Source organism: Gasterosteus aculeatus, chromosome 10 (assembly GCF_964276395.1).
Source record: "Gasterosteus aculeatus chromosome 10, fGasAcu3.hap1.1, whole genome shotgun sequence".
Taxonomy (NCBI): Eukaryota; Metazoa; Chordata; class Actinopteri; order Perciformes; family Gasterosteidae; genus Gasterosteus; species Gasterosteus aculeatus.
In genome coordinates, this window is record NC_135697.1 from 18,331,670 (window position 1) to 18,351,538 (window position 19,869).

At 45.2% G+C, this 19,869-nt stretch overlaps 3 protein-coding genes and 2 long non-coding RNA genes across 14 annotated transcripts; 3 read left to right on the forward strand and 2 right to left on the reverse strand.

The window, feature by feature from the left end:
- The first annotated feature begins 1,207 nt into the window (after positions 1-1,207).
- mllt11 (MLLT11 transcription factor 7 cofactor) lies at positions 1,208-3,815 on the forward strand. The gene is made up of 3 exons (XM_040189354.2): positions 1,208-1,342; positions 2,329-2,504; positions 2,740-3,815. Exons 2-3 carry the CDS (start codon positions 2,340-2,342, stop codon positions 2,830-2,832), a joined length of 258 nt encoding a protein of 85 aa, XP_040045288.1. The 5' UTR covers positions 1,208-1,342; positions 2,329-2,339; the 3' UTR covers positions 2,833-3,815.
- Positions 3,816-4,689: 874 nt separating this feature from the next.
- LOC144383496 (uncharacterized) lies at positions 4,690-6,274 on the reverse strand. Its single transcript, XR_013450914.1, has 2 exons — positions 5,786-6,274; positions 4,690-5,345 (listed from the first exon to the last, which is right to left on the reverse strand). It is a non-coding gene; the product is annotated as an uncharacterized LOC144383496 (long non-coding RNA).
- On the forward strand, positions 5,182-11,759 carry gabpb2a (GA binding protein transcription factor subunit beta 2a). 6 transcript variants are annotated; one of them, XM_040188373.2, is made up of 8 exons: positions 5,182-5,360; positions 6,992-7,099; positions 8,422-8,589; positions 9,019-9,213; positions 9,446-9,596; positions 9,677-9,853; positions 9,936-10,051; positions 10,260-11,759. In XM_040188373.2, exons 2-8 carry the CDS (start codon positions 6,992-6,994, stop codon positions 10,590-10,592), a joined length of 1,248 nt encoding a protein of 415 aa, XP_040044307.1. In that variant the 5' UTR covers positions 5,182-5,360; the 3' UTR covers positions 10,593-11,759. The 6 variants fall into 6 exon arrangements, with proteins under 6 accessions (XP_040044307.1, XP_077937200.1, XP_040044306.1 ...); XM_078081074.1 differs by having other exon boundaries at positions 5,218-5,360; positions 6,992-7,135; XM_040188372.2 differs by lacking the exon at positions 5,182-5,360 and adding an exon at positions 5,827-6,064.
- Positions 11,130-14,968, reverse strand: LOC144383497 (uncharacterized). Its single transcript, XR_013450915.1, has 2 exons — positions 13,371-14,968; positions 11,130-12,025 (listed from the first exon to the last, which is right to left on the reverse strand). It is a non-coding gene; the product is annotated as an uncharacterized LOC144383497 (long non-coding RNA).
- Positions 13,817-18,669, forward strand: anp32e (acidic (leucine-rich) nuclear phosphoprotein 32 family, member E). Of its 5 annotated transcripts, none has more exons than XR_013450912.1 (8): positions 13,870-14,085; positions 15,342-15,491; positions 15,598-15,720; positions 15,908-16,070; positions 16,146-16,240; positions 16,570-16,612; positions 16,705-17,556; positions 17,601-18,669. XR_013450912.1 is itself a non-coding variant. In XM_040188376.2 (7 exons), the coding sequence occupies exons 1-7, from the start codon at positions 13,957-13,959 to the stop codon at positions 16,785-16,787; spliced, it is 786 nt and encodes a 261-aa protein (XP_040044310.2). In that variant the 5' UTR covers positions 13,817-13,956; the 3' UTR covers positions 16,788-18,669. The 5 variants fall into 5 exon arrangements, 2 of the variants coding, with proteins under 2 accessions (XP_040044310.2, XP_040044313.2); XR_013450911.1 differs by having other exon boundaries at positions 16,705-17,534; positions 17,579-18,669; XR_013450913.1 differs by lacking the exon at positions 13,870-14,085 and adding an exon at positions 14,335-14,615 and having other exon boundaries at positions 16,705-17,534; positions 17,579-18,669.
- Positions 18,670-19,869: the final 1,200 nt, after the last annotated feature.

Below are 19,869 nucleotides of genomic sequence, written 5' to 3' on the forward strand. Positions count from 1 at the left end.
GTGGTTCAGAACCACGAGGCCAGACCTGGTCTCAAGATGCTCACGGATGTTATGAAAGATGGAAAATCCTTTCAATTAACAGTGAATCAAACACATTCATTTAAAGTTATTAGCTGAAAATGAAAAAATCCAAATATTTCAGAATCAGGAAACATTTATTGCCAAAATATGTCATACGTACAAGGACACATAATATTTTAGCGTTTTATTTAGTTTACTATAATATTTGAAATTCAGGTTCTGTACTTATGGAACTGCGTGGTTCTAATTGTATGTTTAAATTATTGATCTGTCTTTAAATAGAGCGTTCGTTTATATGTGTATGTTTGTGTGTCCCGCACATACCGGAAGTTACAATTTATCTTTCAAAATAAATGCAAAAATCAACCTCTGAGGCTCAAACCTCCTGGTACATTATTTGACAGCGTTAGCTCTTAATCAAATGAATGAAACATCAAAATAACAGTGAATTATCAGGTTTGAACATGAAACATTAAAACACATGTTGATTTTAGGGCACGCTGTTTGTTTTACTTAAATGTGTTCAATAAATTAACACTTTAAAAATGTTGTTTTACATCACATCACATTACAGGTCATTTAGCAGACGCTTTTATCCAAAGGGACTTACATTACATTTTAAACACATGGCTTTTTCACATTTTTGCCCGGGGAGCAATTAGGGGTCAGGTGTCTTGCTCAGGGACACTTCGACATGGAACATGGGGCAGCCTGGAATTGAACCACCAACCTTGTGCTTCACCTTCTCTAACCCCTGCGCCACGACGACCCCGTTTTATATATATAGAGACACATTATTGTCACCTTATTTGACATAATGAATATTCTCTTTATTATGTTTTGTAGAGGCATTAATGTCATATTGAATTATTGATCTGCATGCCGTCAGACTGTACTGTAATTTCAATTTCATTCTTTTACAAAGAATATCTTACTTTATTTAGGAACCACTGATCAAAATACAGAACATCTATTTTATATATACTACCAGTCAAACGTTTTCTCATTAAACCAAATGCAAACATATGTCCAAAGGTTGACTTGTGCCATAAACAAATAATACGTTGGCTATTATTTGTAAATATATTCAATGTGTGAACGTGTTTTTTTAAGCCATGAATGAGTTCATTAACTAAAGAGAAAAATGGGCTTTTCTTTTGAAAGGTACAAGCGGAAGTCCTATGTATACTCAGGTGAGCTTGACGCACGCGCAGAGCTCATTTCACCTGCAGTGTCAGAGAAGCATCGTCTGAAACCAAAGGGGAAACAGAACAAAGAAGAAACCCTCAGAAACCTTCACTTTCTCACCGGAAGCACGAAGGTAAACACACGTCACTGTCATCACATCACGTCATATGTTTCTGCGTTTTGAGTGGCAGCTGGTCACTGGTGTTAAAACCTGGAGGTTTAAGGATGGCGGTGATGCATCAAGTCCACTCGGTGAGCAGCAGAGACGCGGCCAACGCCTCTGATCAACCCGATCGATGATCGATAACAACGCTGCATCCATAACAAACAGGCAGCTCACGCGAATCATGACTCGCTGCGGTTCGTCCGAACCGGAGAACCTGCGTCTCGCGTTAAATCAGAAAAAACATGAACGCAGTCTGGTTGATGGACCACCGCTTCTATTTCAGTCTGCAGGTGACGTCATGACCCGGTTTCTGTTCTGGAGTCATTTCAGGAATCTGAATAAATATGTCTAATAGTTTCCCTTTTTAACAGTCAGAGGACAAAGAAGATCCTGTAGGATGATTTATAGCGGTTGAGGCGTTCAGGGCCTGTTGGATCTATCAGCTCTGCTAGAGGATGAGTCAGTTGATCTGCTAGCTGTTTATCATTTATCCGAATAATAATTCAGATTTGCTTAAACTCGTGTGAAATAAAAATCAGTGGCGGCTGGTGGATTTTTTTGTTAGGACCAACCAACCAGTCATTAAATATTTAACATTTATTCTAACATTTTAACATAATAAAATAATAATAAAGGACATCTCATTCAAACAATTCAGTACATTATTGAATATATATATATATGTAAATAAAACAATATTCAGAATATTGCAACTATTATAAATATCACAATAAATAAATGTATTAATTAAATATATACACATACATATCTATATATATAGATATAGATATGTATACATACCCATATATATATATATATATATATATATATATACCCACATAAATAATAAAGCCAAGTTTGAAAAGAGACTTAGTATGTTTTTGTTCCTTCTGTATTCAGTCTTTGTGTTTTTGTACCTCATTTCCTACCTCATGATCTTTTTTAACCTTTAGACTGAAATAAGATGCAGAAATCCAAGAGCCAATACGAGTCCTTCCTCTTCTGGAGGCAGCCAATCCCTTCCCTCGATCTGACGGAGCTGGAGGACTTAGGTTTGAGTGACAGGACACCGGCCAATAGCATCAAAGGAAAGGACAAGTCCTCCTCCCTGAGGACTCAGGATGAGGAGGTGAGGCGACACTCCGACAAGTCAGGGTTTACGCGATTAATGTTTACTTTGTTCTTTAAAATTCTACCTCCTGTCTGTCTGTCTGTCTGTCTGTCTGTCTGTCGTCTGTCTGTCTGTCTGTCTGTCTGTCTGTCTGTCGTCTGTCTGTCTGTCTGTCTGTCTGTCTGTCTGTCTGTCTGTCTGTCTGTCTGTCTGTCTGTCTGTCTGTCTGTCTGTCTGTCATTCCTCTCCACAGGGTGAGATGACCGAGTTTTCCTCCTTTAATTATTGGAGAGCTCCGATCGCCGACGTGGACGCTCTGCTGGCTGACCTAAAGCTGCTGCTCTGAAACACAACGCTCATCACCCGACCTCTGACCCCAGACCACCTCCACCCCCACCTGACCTCCGATCACAGATCATCCATTGTCTGACCCCAGATCAGCATCTTTTAGACTGTTTAAGGAAGTCAACGAGATAAGAGCGTGGTTTTCACATTAAAGCCGAGTGCTGCACAGGCTGATCCTGGTTCAGATTAAACTCCCACAGCTTTTTGTCTAAACATTCATTTGAAGAGTCAACTGACGTGTTAATGACCTGGAATCTGTATCCCATCCCGAGTCCAACTTCATGACAATAATAACTATGGTAATCCTGTCACGAAGGTGATTATTAATAAGAAAATAATCTTTGCTGAAACAAGTCAAACAGAAAAGGAATTAACAATTTAAATATTTGCACAAGGACAGTAGAAACATGTTTCATTAGTTTAGAACAAGTAAACATCTGCACCTTATACTATGATTATTATTATTCTTACAGATGTTATTCATTAGAACTATGAGCACAATGAAGCTGGACTCACCGCGTGACACAGATCCCAGATCTGTATGAGGATTGTAACTCCTGCTGACGTGGACACTATTGATCTGCTTCTGATTTATTGAACAAATGTTTTTCTGTCATATTTATTCATTTAAGCGCACTGAGACTAAAGTTTTTGTCTTTTTCCATTTGTGCCTTTTTGGGTTCTTTGATCCTGAGCTGCTTTATGAATTTATTTAAGTCACCGTGTGAATTTATTTAAGTCTCTTTATGAATTTATTTAAGTCATTGTATGAATTTATTTAAGTCTCTTTATGAATGTATTCAAGTCACCGTATGAATTTATTTAAGTCTCTTTATGAATTTATTTAAGTCATCGTATGAATTTATTTATGTATTTCTCATGTTGTTTTTCTTAGCGGAACTCAAACTGGATCCAGACGAAGAAAAACTGCAGCGCAATTTGTCAGAATGTAAATCCTGCCAACAATAAAACGTAAAGTCCAAATTCATCCCTGTTATTAATGACATGTTTTACACATTAAACTGTTTATTTCACTTCATAGCATGTTTCCAACAACATTCCGGCCAGATGAAATCCAGCGCTCTGATTGGTTGAGAGTGAGTCACGGTGCATCATCGAGTGATAACCTACAGTTGCTGCTCACATTGACCCGACGGTTCCGTATCACTGCGCACTCAGAGGAGCAGGTTAGATTTTGCACAACCGTTAGTTGACATTTTAGCTTTTAGCTCGGCGGCGATCACTGAAAAAAAACGGAAATCCCACAAACGATCAGTTTGATCGGTTTGTGGCAACGTGAGCTTTCACAACCGAACAATGAAGGTGGACGTCGACAGCGATGTGAGTGAGTGACATGATGAGAGACCAGATGCTGTTTTCACGTACAGAGACTATTTGTCTCTAGACTACTGAAATGAGACACAACGTTTGGTGGTGAAAGGCAGCTATTTACATACTAATTATAATGCTGCTGGTAACCGGATTATAAAAGGAACAAGGTACTTGAAGCAGTACTTTATCTTCAATAATGTAACTGTTAGAGGTGTTACATTATTGGACGATAAAGTACTGCCTCACCGTATTGCTTGAATAAAACATTTATTTAGGTATAAAGACAACAGATAAAGTGTGTTATCTTATTTGTGTTTTAAAATAAACTTAAAATAACATTCATTAATAAAGAACATCCACCTTGAATGTGAAATTTAAATTGCTTCAAATATTTGTTTGTAGTCGAGTAAATGTTCATTTGGTTGCTCAAAATTACCCAAAAATTCTTCAAATATTAGAGAGAAATTTAATTCCACAAAGGGGTCAAATAAACCTTAACAGTAATAAAAAAATCTAAAAAGGCTCCTTTGTTTTGATGAAGGCTGTTTATTTGGTCAATAAATTACAAATAAGTAGGAATTCAACTTATTTGTCCCCCCCATTAATTCCAAACCAAATATTCTATCTATATATGTGTAATGTAAAACATTCAAAATATTGGGTAGTTCAAAAAAAAGTAATCAAAAAACGTATTTTAAATATAACAAATTATAATGTGGATGAAAAACAAACGCAAATGTTTTGAAATACCTTAAAATTAAAATATCAGAATCATGTTAAAATCACTTAAAAAGAGCTCAGATCAGCTTGTTGATTTAAATTTTTATCAAAATGCCTGGTACAAACAAACCGCTTCAGTTGAACATCAGGGACGTCCGAGCTCTGCAGGCAGGAACGCGAACCATGTACCGGCTGATCTGAGGTCAGCGTTTGCCTGTGTTTCCACGCACCGCGCCGTGAGCCTGCCGCTCACACTGACTTGAGGTCTGTTAAAGGGGCAGCGGACACAGAGCCCGCCCACAGGGAGGTTAACCTACTCTGGCTTCCTCCTCCGGTGTCGCAAGGCCGCCATATTTGTACCAGAAATAAAAATACAAAAAGTAACGCTTTTTAAAAATCCGTCGAGGCAGGTAAATTACCGGAGAATCCGATTCACGCCAGGGGACGTAATCTTCCGGGAACCTACGAAAGAACAAGGTATAACGCGTTCAAATTTAACATGCTAACGGTGTGCCTGCAAAGAGGCTAACGGCTAACAAAGGCTAGCAAGTAAACACCAGCGATAACGAAGACTTCCTGTCAGGACCTTTCAGTATAAACCATGGACTCGAGTGTTGTAGTTAGTTAAATTCTTACTAACGTTACTTTATCCAAATCTTCTGTTTATAGATAAAACAAAAATTGCTGTATTCCATCGTTTAAATCGATTATTTCCAATTAATCTTAATTTGATTGTAAATAAGTTTTCATCCAAGCATGCAGAACCAAGTGCTTCACATTGCAAAATACGATAACGCAGAATTGAAAAAATGGTCCAACACTTAAAATAACAATAAAACTGCTAAATGTTAATAACTAAATAAGTCACTGAAAAATGAAAAACCTTTTACTTGAACTCTTACAGTGGGATGCTCTTATGTTGAAGGCCACATCCATAATATCCTGTAGCCGTTCGCTAACTTTCCGCCGTAAACAAACCCCGAAGGAGCCCGTCGAGCTGCGAAGGCGCCACAATGTCCGTGTTTAGCGTTTTGTGACGGAAGGAGCGCACACCAGCGACCTGTTTGTTCCTACACGCGGGGAATACGAGAACGGAAAAAACGCTTCAGCCGCGCAGGGATTTCTGCCGGTGCTAGCGTGCTAACGTTAGCTTAGCAGAGGCTCTCGCAAACCTACACGCGGTACGTTTCTTTATATTTGGTCTTCACGTGTGAAACGGCCGTAAAAAAGCGTTCGAATGAAGCAGAGCGGCGCGAGGCCGGTCCGCCGTCCGCGCGCGCCCGCAGCTAACCGGATGTGGAAGTGGTTTCTTCTCCCGAATGTAAAAGAGGAGATTTCTGTGTGACTTCCCCCGGAAAACCAACACCTTAATACCATACGGTTTCCTGTCCGTTGTCTCCGTTATCGCGTGCGTGCGGCGGGGGCCGGTTTTGAACGGCGGTGCCGGTGGATTGAGGCCCGGGCAGCGGGGAGAAGCGGTACGTGGCACATGGCGGACTCTGTTCTGCCCGTGGAGGCGCGTAAAATGGCCCCTCGTCCCGCTCCGTTCAGTCTCAATGAGGAACGCTGTGTAAAGCCGCGGAGCCCATTGTCGGACACCGCCTGTCCGACGAACTTCGCTAGCTTTGCCCCTTTTCCCAGTAAAGAGAACCACAGTTACCAGTCAAACCACAGCAGCCATCCCATGGAGGACGTAATCTCAAAGACAACTTCAGTCCCAAACTGTGAAAATACTGACTGATATCATACTGTAAATGTACACGGGTAACTGTTGTAATACCACACTGAAATTACTTTGGTAAAAATAATATTAGCACAACGTGAAAATACTCTTTTGCAACTAAAAGTACTAATTAAATACTGGAAAAATATGCTTGCAAAATGTAAAAACCCCAAGACCACACTGAAAGTACTGTGTTCAAATATTACAAGTAAAAGTACTTCATACGTTGTACAACCTGGGGAAGTTGTTCAAAGTATAAAATAAGTATCAGAAAAGTGAAATTACTATTCCAGACTCCGTGGAGTGAGTAAATCTACTTTAACAGTATGAATGGGATTCCTGCTGTTAGCGTTTAGCGACTCATCGCTCGCCGTGTTGTGTCCAGATGTCGCTGGTGGACCTCGGGAAGCGTCTGCTGGAGGCGGCTCGCAAAGGTCAAGACGATGAGGTCAGGAACCTGATGGCCAACGGAGCGCCGTTCACCACCGACTGGGTGAGACCCCGACGCCGTCTCTGTGACCACGGTCTGGTGAGAATCAGCCGGGTCGTGTGTCTCCTTTATTGTTACCATGAGACTGTAAACTAAGTGTTTTTCCGTCACAGGGTCAAGGACAGATGGTTAGGAGAGTTCATGAGGAGTTAGGAAAGGACTAGGCGGTGTTTAGTGAATCAACTCACTGAGCTGCGTAGTTGATGGACGGAGACGCATGTTGGTGACGTCAGTGTGCAGCGGCTACAAAGAAGCTTTAGATGCCTTCATGTAAAACTTCATTAACATGGCTGCAACTTGTGTTACTCGCATGATTCTACGTCATCATCGTTAGTTAACCTGAACGGACCAATGAAACGTCACTATTTAAACATGGAATTGTGGGACAGAATTTCCTCCTTTCCTTTCGTAAAGGATGGTGCAGTGTTTCCTGTGCTGAAGGAGCTAAATGAGGAAGCATTGAAGCTCCTTTCTTTAGCGTTAGAGAATAGAAGAGGTCGTATCATGGCGCCATGGAACACTCTGATCATGGAACATTGTGAACAATCAATCAGTGTTTAGATCATACGGAGGAGAGGCTAGCGTCAGCGCTAACCGCCAACCAATGGAATCAATATACTGTTACTGAATGTAGCCTCTGGACGTTAGCCGTTAGCTTCAGGTGGTCTGTAATGTGATATTAAGTCAGTAGTTCCAGGTGTTACTATGCCTTTGGTGTAATACATAATCATATATCTATCTATCTATATACATAACCATATGTCTATATATATATATGTGTGTGTGTGTGTGTGTGTATATCGGGCTGTCACAATATCACATTTTTGTTGTGCGATTATTGCACCAACATTTTGCGATATGATATTATTGCAATTTTCAGACCATTTTATGCCACTGATGACATCATGACAATATAATAGCATAGTAATAAAACGGTTTATTTGTCAGAATAGTTAGACATTAGAATGTGAAAAATATATCCTAATATAAATAAAACCAAAAAAAGAATAAGGGGGGCGGAGACACGGAGCAGGCGAAGCATCGGACTCAGTCGGGTTCAAGAAAATGTGTCCAGCAGAAAGGCGGCAGGGCGTCGCCCTGTGTCTGTGCGCGCTGCCTAAGCCCCGCCCCCCTTTGCACAAGGAAAATCAACTTATTTTTACATTTATATGTAACATTAATAGCGCAGCACCAAGAATGATTGCATGCGATTCCAGAGAGTGTGCGATGTGTCGTAGGCCCTAATGTGTGTATAAATGTTCAGTCTCTACATCCTGTTTGTTCCGTCTTATCACTGCGTGTTTTAACATTACCGATTACTACAGCTGGGGACGTCTCCGCTCCACCTGGCTGCGCAGCACGGCCATTACTCCACCGCCGACGTCCTGCTGAGGGCCGGTGTCAGCAGGGACGCCCGCACCAAGGTGGACCGCACGCCGCTGCACATGGCGGCTGCCGAGGGCCACACGGTCATCGTGGAGCTGCTGGTCCGGGTGAGGACACTGTAGAGACTTATTTCTTTGGACGGTTCCTCACTGAAGTATCGAAGTGTCCCACATGAGTCCTCTAGGTCAGTAGTTCTCAGCTGGTCGGGCTGCTGAGCCGCCATCACAGCTCACTGAAGACCCAAATCCACGACGCTCTTCAACTGATGCTGCAGTTTGAACCTGAGACGATGCATAAGAATATATGTAATAATCAGTATGTTCTAAAGCTAAATTAACGTTGATACTAGAGGCAAATATTCTCCTTTAAATTCAATTTGCTGCATTTGAATTCAAACCAACAATAAGGTCCGAGGACTCAGTAACTCACACAAATAACCAGTATGGGGAAAGTTTTATTATGAGGTGTAAAGTACATGAAGTGACTTAAGACGATGAAAGTGTCACCTGGTCAAAGTTCGGTCTGTGACCTTCCAGAGCGGCGCTGACATCAACGCCAAAGACATGCTGAAGATGACGGCGCTGCACTGGGCGGCGCAGCACGCTCACCACGGCGTCGCCGAGACGCTCATCAAGCACGGCGCCGACGTGCACGCGCTCAGCAAGTTCGACAAGACGCCCTTCGACATCGCCGTGGACGTCCAGAACACCGAGCTGATGCTGCTGCTGCAGGTGACACCGACCTTTGACCTCAGGGCCGGCTGGTCGTTTGCACGTTTCTGTGTGCAAACAGACTTAAAACACTGAATCGATGTCGTTGGTTGGTTTCTGATGTCATGGAGTAAAGAGCATTTGAACCAGCTGGTTGGAACCTAAACGAGCCTCTAGACGTGTCGTGTGACCACCGTAAAGAGAGACACTGGCTGCTAGAGAACACTGCTGACCTTTGACCTCTGGCCCTCAGGAGGGAATGCAGAACCAGGTGAACATGAACCAGGTGAGCATGAACGTGGAGACCAGCAGCACCAACCAGCCGCAGTTCATCATCCAGGGCATCCCGGGCATCCAGGGGGGGGTGGTGAACCTGGCCGAGCTGCTCAACAAAGCCAACGCAGGTTCGATCCGCCCGAGACGCAGACGCCACCTTCGTCCTCCTTTTCTCCTGAAGCGCTGACGTTTGTGCGTTTCCCTCCAGGCGACTCGGAGGAAGCGATGGCCGCCAACGCCCTGGACTCAAACATCCAGCACGCCACCGTGGTCAACGAGGGGGGTCAGAGGGTCATCACCATAGTGACGGACCAGCACGGCAACTTGCAGACCACGGGAGGGATGGCTCCGCCCTTCTTCGTCACCATGCAGCACGGACAGCAGAGTACGGCCCCGCCTCCCGTGTGTGTGTGCGCGTGTGCGTGTGTGCGTGTGCGTGTGTGTTGATGCATGCTGTGTCTTCACAGTGCTGGCGGTGCCGGCCAACGCAGTGACGGAGGAGGTGGTGACGGAGGAGCCTCAGGCTGCGCCCTCCAGGAAGAGGAAGCTGGAGGTGACCAACAACCACGACTCTGGAGAAACGGTGAGCGTGAAGGTTCCAACTTATCAATATATTTTCCTGATAAATGTATATTGATCATTTATATTTCAGTTGTATATTATTTAAGTCAAAAGCTAAATGATGGTGCTCTCAACTAAAGAGAGAAATAAACTAAATGTGAAACTGTTTGATCAGTGAGTTTGATCTGTGACTCTTCCTCCTCCTCCTCCTCCTCCTCCTCCTCCTGCAGGAGCTGCTGCAGAGGCAGCTGCAGGAGGCCAACAGGAAGGCCCAGGAGTACCGGCAGCAGCTGATGCGTAAGGAGCAGGAGGCCGAGGAGTACCGGGTCAAGCTGGAGGCCATGTCTCAAACTCAGGCCAACAACGCGGCCGTTGCCGCTGCCAACGCGGCCAGCCCCGAGGAGGTGGTGGGGGGGGAGGAGGACGAAGAGGAGCCGGCCGGCATGGTGGAGGAGGAGGGGGAGATGGTGGTGCTGCAGGAGGGAGGCATCATCATGGAGGGGGAGGAGGGGCAGGTAACGCTGGTGGAGACGGGCGGAGACACGACGGAGGTCAGCTCTTAACAGGGAGGTGGGGGAGCGGGGGGGTGCACCATAAAGACTCTCCAACAAAAAGACAGCGTGGAGGACGAGGAACAAAATGGCCATAAAAAACAAAGAAGACGAATGAGCAGACGTCTTCAGCAGGAGGAGACGGAGCTGGTGCCAAATGGACGGAGGAGACGGAGGCCAAAGGCTCATTGATCTTCTGTTTTAGACTAAATCACAGCATGGGGGGGTTGACGGCCATGTTTGTTCCTCGGTTGCGCTTCGACGCACCATTTTGCTTCCCCGGAGAATCGAAGGACTCACAGAGCAGGAAGTCCGACAGTTTTCACCTGTTTGTGTTGTTTGATTTGTGGAACTTGGACGGTTGGTCTCCTTTAAATCCCTTTATTCCCTGATGTTCCTCTGATGCCGTCTTTTAAACCTCGCTGCATCCCAAACAAACCTGCTGGACTCTTTGGACACTAAAACAACTCCTAATAATTACTAACATTTAGTGTTTTGGATCTGATGTCATCATGTTTAACGGAGGGGAAGTGATTCCAAACGGAGCGACTGAACCAGATCCATCATGAAAACCTTTATTCACAAATTATTATTTTAGCAAAATCCACCTTCAGCTCGTAATTGTTTATTATATATTCATATTTTGAAGATTATTACTTAGTTTGAAAGATTCCCACAAAATGGATGTTGCCGAAGAGCAAAACTGTTCCCATTGAGCAGCGTTTGGAAGAGAATTCCCGGCTGTGGTTCTGTTAATAAGCATCTTTTAAAGGGGCACCGACCGGCGTTTCAGTTGAGTACGATAGTTATTTTTATAAGATCAGCAAAACGCAAACCTTTTTCTATGTACATATAAAGTCGTATTTTTGTAACTGTACCTGAACGCTTCACCGTGACCACGACAGCGATGACGATGCCTCTGCTGGTAACCTGGAATATAAACACTTTTTGGAACTTTGTTGTGTTTTCAATGCGTTGCACCGGGTCTCTGTTCCTCGTATCAAACGCCCCGTTAGCCAGATGACGTTAACCAGATGATTAACTCTCGTCTCGGTTCCTCAGAGGCTGATCTGCTCAAACCGTCTCCATAGTTTGGACCAGATGTCATCATGATAATCGCCAGAAGAGTCGATCACCGACGATCAACCAGGCAAATAAACTTAAACTTAAATATGAGGAGATAACGTGTGTGTTTGAATCCTTTCTGTCCGATGAATTGACCGTATTGTGCGTCTTTTACGTTGTTCATTCTGTCCGTCCATCAGTCGGGGCGGATCGTCCTCTGTCTCACTGAAGGTGTCTTCCCTTTTTTCCCCATGGAAGCGTTTTCATTGTGTGGGGAGTTTTTCCTGTGATGATGTGATGGTTTGTGGACAGAGGACGTCACGTGTCTTCACGCTGTAGAGACACATGAGGCAGATTTGCGATACAAAATGAAATGAATCCTATAATGATGCTAAAGACTGACAGCGCCCCCTGGAGGCCACAAGCCCCACAAAGTATCACACAAGGTAACGTTATGCGTGGTGGTAAAATGTGACGCTCATTTTAGGGCCTCGTCACTAATCAATCAGATTTTATTTAACTGTGTCTGCTGGCAGGAGGCTTCATGATGATCATCATCAATGAGAATAAAGATCTCAACTCCTTCAGAGTATGTAGATGAAAACAAACCCAAAGAACCAGATTGATACGAATGAACAGGATCTATGTATCAGCTTATGTATCATACGTGTGTAGACGACCACATAGAACTAGTTCATTACATGTGTGTGAGAATCATTATAGATCCATCGTTCATCAGCAGACATTTGATCAATTGAAGCAGTGAAATGTGGAACATCCAGTTTATTAAGAGACAAATAAACCAACAGAACTTTACCAAGAGCACGACATGCAGCTGCTTTCCAGATGTTCTCTGCATCGCAACACCGTGCAGACAGTATGTGAGACAGTGTCTGAGACAGTGTGTAAGACAGTCTGAGAGACAGTATGAGAGACAGTCTGAGGGACAGTGTGAGAGACAGTATGAGAGACAGTCTGAGGGACAGTGTGAGAGACAGTGTGGGACAGTGGACGCTGGGCTGCAGGGTGTGGTGTTCGTCACGTAACGGGGAAATCTTCTTGTGAATAAATGGTTCTGGTCCTCAGCATCTGTAGCGCTCGTACAGGACGTCATGGCGGCTGAACGGGTCTTTGATCTCGGAGAAGTTTCTCCCTATAAAACGTTCATCGAACTGATGTGGCTCCTTCATCAATGACGACTGATGAACTGATCCAGCAGCTCACATGAACCTTTGCTTAAGTCTTTCCATGTGTTGCTGTGGTGAATCAGACAAACGTGCTTCAGGGAACCGAAAAGCTGAACTACGTCCTCTCATCCTGAAGATGATCCGGCTAACTTGGTTAAGGATAAATTAAAATATATTTATAGTTAACATTTTACTTGTACTACTCAAATGAATCAAGTTAAACATATACTGAATATGATTTTCACTGATAAAACAAGCAGATTAATTCTATTAAAAAGGTGTCAACAGAGTTCAAGATGTTTAATGTGTCGCCAACATTTCTTTTTGACCTTGAAGGCCAAAATAAACTCCGAAGCAGTTGAACAATCTGTTGCTTCCAAGGTCAAGAGGTCAACCACCTCCGTTATTCATTTCTCTTCATTCTCAACACGGTGGATTCACGTTTTCATGAAATGCATTTATCTTAAATAAAAATAACGTGTTTGTTTATTATATATTATAATGATTGTTCATAATCTCAATCTCTAACAAATCAAACACACAAACAATATTTTCTATATTAAGCTGTTGCTCGATCTCAGCGCATCGTCTTCTTCAATACTCATCATGATTGACAAATATGCTTTGATTAATTGTTTTTATTACAATGTAAAAATCAATCATGATCTGAGTGAAGTAAAAATAGTAATATAGAACCTTATTCATAAAATTGACTGGTTATATGTTTAATTATTTGTCAAATAAAATAAATAATTTCTGTTTACCACGGGGAATAAATAAATGGAATAAAAGTGTCAGGAAATAGAAGTAATCAAGTGAAGTACATCCGATTGAATTTGAGTAAATGTACTCAATCACCTTCCACTGTTTTATATTCTCGGTTTAGTTGTTTTTCTACATCTATTCCTACATGATAGTTTTGTGCTGTTGTTAGGGACAATCAAGTGATTTGATGTGGTCATTTTAACGGATAAACACCGATTTATTCCGTGATATGTAAAGCCGCCATAAAGCGGGGATATTCCGGCTGGCGGATTATGGCCGATCTTTCCTGACCGACGGGCCCGCCGACCAATGAGAGCGGCGCAGAGGCGCGATGGGGGCGGGACCGCGCGCGGGGTATCATGGAGGATCAGTGGGCGAACTGTGGCCATCAGAGGAGAGCAGACCGCTCTGATCCCGGAGCTGCTGTGGCCGCCATGGACATGAAGAAGAGGATCACCCTGGAGCTGAGGAACCGCAGCCCGGCGGAGGTGAGCGCCATCTTTGTTCGAATAACAGTTCTATAGTTGGCAGGAAGCCCGGGAGGACGCCCCCACCCCCCCCCGGCCCCCGTCACATGGGGTCCGCTCACCGAGCTACACCGCCCGCCTGTCCCGATCGATCAGTTTGATCGGCTACCGGCTGGACGCGCGGATGGATGTCGAAGCATCCCCCGCCTCTCACGTTGAACCGTTACAACTAACGGTTAATGGCTCAAGTCCCACCGCGTCCCGCCGGTTACCGTTAAAAAGTCCCAAAGCCCCCCGGCGGCAACTTGTAACCGGCAGCGCCACGTCCGGGTCTCAGGGGAGTCCGAGCGGGACTTACCGCCGCCTCGCGCCCGACTAGCGGACATTTTAAGCACCGACGGTTTAAAGGCGGGAACGCGCCGTCCGTCTCCGCGGGAACCGAACGCGCGGTTGTTCGCCGGGCTTCGTGTTCCTTTGCGTGATGACGTTTGCGGGCCGGCTCGGTGGCGCACGCGGGGTGATCCGCAGACTACTCAGGTGACCCCTACAAGGTACAGAGGTCAACAGGATTAACGGCGTTTCTCCGGTTAAACCTCGACGCCTCCCGAGCCGCGCGCGTCGTCACGAACCAAAATGGCGTTAGTCGACTGGGATTTAACCTCCACCGGATTTCCGTCTTCATCGGCCGTTCGTCAACAACATACGGGTTCATACGCGTTATGACGTCGTGATTAAGTTATTGAACCGGACCGGTTCAAACTGAGAGCCTCCTGTTGTCATGTCGACGGGGGGCGACAGATGGCGCGTGCGCAAGGACGCTTAGCACACGCGCACTCAACGTGCACGTAAGATTATAGAAGGTTAAACCACGCGCACGCAAACCCACCGGCCTGCAGGCCGGAACGTTGAGGGTGGTTACATAAGAAGAACCGGAGGGAACTCTGGGTAATAAAAGTGGGGAGATCTATAATTACAGGCTGAAACCATAACGAAGCACTGCTGCCGGTTGTCGATGACGTCACGAGGCGCGCGACATCGCAGCCGTACATCAGGAAGTAACATGTTTCTTCCGAATTTAGAGAGGCCGTCATAGTTATTAATGGATCTTAATATTATACTTTTATTTCCAGACATAATTATAATGTGTAACAACAACTCTTCTTTGGTCTCTGGAGACCAGACGGCTGTCAATCACGACCAAAAGGTCGCTTTAATAACTGATTCGTGACGTGGGGCTGAGAAGTAATCAACCAGACATTAAATAACCGTGTCTCCAGATAGCGGAGCTGGTGGTGGACAACAGCCGCTGTGCGGACGGAGAGGTGGACGGTCTGACGGAGGCCTTCACGGGGCTGGAGTTCCTCAGCATGGTCAACGTGGGCCTGAGCTCGCTGGCCAAGCTGCCCTCTCTGCCCAAACTGCACAAGGTAACGTAACTAGCATGTTAGCAGCTATCGGATCGACAAAGATGTTTTATTGTACATTGTGGTGTGTACATGTGTTCACACGCTGTGTGTGTCTCTGGTTGTGTAGCTGGAGCTCAGTGACAACAACCTGTGCGGCTCTCTGGGAACTTTGTCGGAGAAATGTCCGAACCTGACGTACCTGAACCTCAGCGGGAACAAGATCAAGGAGCTGAGCAACGTGGAGGCGCTGGTCAGAGCGCACACACACACACACACACACACACACACACACACACATCTTTGTTACTAGACGCACACGCACACATAGAGACACACAGTCATATTCCTTTGCACTAAAGGTTGAAACGGGTTTGAAAACATTTGATTTGAATGAAATGTTGAAATAAGACCCTCTGAGATGTTCTTCACTACTGCAGCAAAACCTGAAGAGCCTCCAGAGTCTGGACCTCTTCAACTGTGACATCACGTCCCTGGAGGACTACAGGGACAGCGTGTTCGAGCTGCTGCCTCAGGTCACCTACCTGGACGGCTTCGACCAGGAGGACAACGAGGCGCCCGACAGCGAGGCCGACGACGAAGGTCAGTGCCCCCCCCCCCCGCCCCCCAAACCACAGCCGGCGCTGGTCCACCGCCTGAACCCGCTCTCTTTTACAGAGGAGGACGGGGCAGCGCCCGCCGGAGACTATGACGAGGACGAAGACGAGGACGGCTCAGAGGGGGGGGATGCGGGGCCGAACCGGGCCGATCAGGTGGGTGATGCACAAGGCTGCCGGGCCCATAAGAACCAAAACATGTGCCGAAAGGAGACGACCTCGTCCTCTTGAGTGTGATGATGATGATGAAGAGCACAGTGTTTTACATTAGGTTTATTTTTAATAGTTTTCACTTTTGTATTAATAACTGAAGTTCTCCCTAAATTGAATAATACCACGGCTCTATAATTCTGTTAAGACAGAACTGACTGGTCACATGACTTGAAGGTCACATGACTCGATGATCCCGATGAATAGATTTAAAGTCAATCAGAAACGAGCTGCCTGTTTTATTTTGAAAGTATCTTCTGTATTCTTCCCCTTAGGACGACGACGACGATGAAGAGGAGTTTGCGGAGGAGGAGGAAGGTGAGTGAAGCGTGGGCCTGCTGATCTGATTGGTCGGACCCTCCCCCCCCTCCCTCCCCTGATTGTCTCTCTCTCTCTCCCCGCGTGTCCAGAGGAGCAGGCCGGCGTTCAGGGAGAGAAGAGGAAGAGAGACGTGGACGACGAAGGCGAGGATGACGGGGACGAAGACGACTAGCTCGTCCTAAGCCGTCTACTTGTCCCGTCTCATTGGTACTCCAGATGGACAGCCGGGCCGCGTGTCCTCCGCTAGTCTCCTTCCGTCAGTCTTTCTTTTTAGATAATATATAAGATGTTATCAGAACTTCAAGAGTCCACATGTGTCCCTTTTAAGACCTGGTCCTGGATTGGTCCGTCCCCCGACCCACTTCCTGACGTCTTGCTGCAGCGGATCCACCAGCCCAAAATCTAGACTGAAAAATGTCCCGCCTGTCAACTGAGATGTTTCAGAATAGACATGGAGACTACAAAATGATGTCACTTCCTGTCTGCTCTCCAACATCAGCTGGAGTCCGACCACGAGACAGACAGTAAAGCCCTCTACCAACAGGGCCAATCTGGACCAGAACATGAGCGGGCTGGTTTGCTCCGGTCCAGCAGTCTCGTAGTCCCTCAAACCATCACAGTGACCAGAACATCTGTCCATCTTCAGGAGCTTCCCGCTGCACGCCGGACTGATACCAGTCCGATCCCCAAGGGCTTCTCCCACAGTCCTATCTGACTCTGGACCTTATCAGGGACGTTTCCCGGACCTCTGTCCCCGTAGTCTGCTGTCCCCGCGTGTGTTTGATTTGTTCTAGGGGTTCTCCAGGGGAATAGAGTTCAGATGTCTTTGTTTGTTTTGGTTTGTTGACTTTGTCCCTGTAGTGTCCTGGAAACCAAACGTTGCCGCCCTCCGTTCCTGTGAAATACGAGCCCCCCGAAGGCCTCGCGTGAGCCCCCCGAAGGCCCCGCGTGAGCCCCCCGAAGGCCTCGCGTGAGCCCCCCGAAGGCCCCGCGTGAGCCTGGTAATGATTGGTAATCGATTGGTAGCGTATTGCTGTGTCAGGTAAATGAAATGTAAACCATGACTCAGCGCTTTTCCTGGAGACCGAGACTTGCTGCAGCTTTTCTAGTGGTGTCGTACGGTATCGAACCCTCAGTTATGAATAATGATCAGTGTGATCATCTGATGGATCATTGATCCACAGTCTCAGGTTCTTTTGTCCCGAAGAAACAGAACTTTGTCTTTTAACTAAACTGCTGTAAACTTTTAAATTCTCTCCTTTCAAGCTCTTCAACACCGACGAGCGTTTTTTTAGACGGTCGCCACTGAAGGTTGCGGTACAGCTGTAATACTCCTACACACGGTCAGGGTGTATTTGTACTCTTATACACGGTCAGCGTGTATTTGTACTCCTACACACGGTCAGTGTGTATTTGTACTCCTACACACGGTCAGTGTGTATTTGTACTCCTACACACAGTCAGCGTGTATTTGTACTCCTACACACGGTCAGCGTGTATTTGTACTCCTACACACGGTCAGCGTGTATTTGTACTCTTATACACGGTCAGTGTGTATTTGTACTCCTACTCACAGTCAGCGTGTATTTGTACTCCTACACACAGTCAGTGTGTATTTGTACACATGTGTGACGCATAAGGAATCTCATTCAACATAATGCTGTCAGTCAACCAATCAGAGCACTTGGGGGCGGGCTTGGTTATGTGAGCTTAGTGTTTGATTGATAGGTTGTTCTTTCGGGCACCTACCATGGTTTTCAGTGTGAAAGGTCAAAGGTCTCATCAGTTTAAACCGGTTTCTAAGACGATATTGTAAATAGACTTTCAGCTTAGTTTCAGGTTTGTTTTTATTTTGTAAAGAATTTAAATCATTTTACAGATGTTTGTTTTTTGGATTCAGGTAATAGTTTGACCTCGTCTTTGACCTCTTGACGCGGCCCGCTCCTCTGCCAGCGAGGGGGGGGGTTACTGTGGTTGACCTTTTGTGTGCTGTAACTAAAACATGGGGGTTTGAATTTTTTTTTAAATGTATAAAAGGACCAAAATGTTTACTTGAATTCGTCCAGTGAAGTTTGTGTTGGAGGAAGGGGCGGGGCTCTGGGGGGCGGGGTTATAAGCTGTGAGGAAAGAAGCAGGACCCCAAACCCCGCCTCCTCCACGGTTACAAGTCCCAGGTGAGTCCGTCTGAGTTTGATGAAATCCAATGTCTACTTATGAATTCTATTCAACCCAGAGAAATATTTACTGGTGAATGAGGTTAAAATACAATAATAATGCGTAGTAAAATGTTATTTCAGAAAATAAAACACATTGAAAAAAAACAACTAAAGTAGAAGCAAAATATTAATGAATACATAAACCAAAGGTTTGATATTTTTAGGTTTGACATTTTTACAAATCTTAGAAATAAAATATATGAAAATTGCTAATTATAATATGTAACATCTATTGGGGAAATAATTCAATTCAGTTGATCATCAATTGAGTTTTAATGATTCAAGTGTCCTGTGTGTCCTCTAGATGGCGCTGTAGTCTTTCGCTTCACTGAATCGAACTTTTCAATACGTCCTCTGATTGGCTGCTGCACAGAAGCGATTGAGATGTGCACACTGCTTTGATTGATCCATAACTGCAGTAAAGTAACTAATACACAGAGTAAAAGCAGAGCTTTGAAAATGTGTGTTTTATTTTGTTAAACCACAAATTGCAAATTACAAAACTTACTAAATTAGCCTCCGAGGGCTTCAGTCTGTACACACACTGACCCGAAGCCCTGCGCGCGTCTGTGTGCGCGCGTCTGTGTGTGCGCGCGTGTGCGTGCGTCTGTGTGTGTGTGCGTGCGTCGGTGTGTGTGTGCGTGCGTGCGTGCGCGCTCTTCTGAAATATTTACTTTCTGACTTGAAAGCTTTTGCTCGTCATGTTATTTTTGTACAACAGCTGGGCTGTCATTGGACAGTTCATGATGACGTCACTCTGACCAGGGGTCCGTTTCAAGAAGCGGGTTTAGTGTAAACTCAGAGTTAGTTAAGCCTGAGATGAGGGAAACTCTGGCTTGTTTCACAAAGGGAGGTAACTAAAACTCAGGCTCAGTCTCCATGGTAACTGAAGCTCAGGCTCAGTCTCCATGGTAACTGTGAACATCACCTGGTCGGGAGCAGGTTGTCTTTCTCCTTCCACAGGCTCCTCCCTCTGACAGCAGCCCAGCCAATCACACAGCGCGTTCATTCGCTCTGTATCAGTTTACACATATGAAC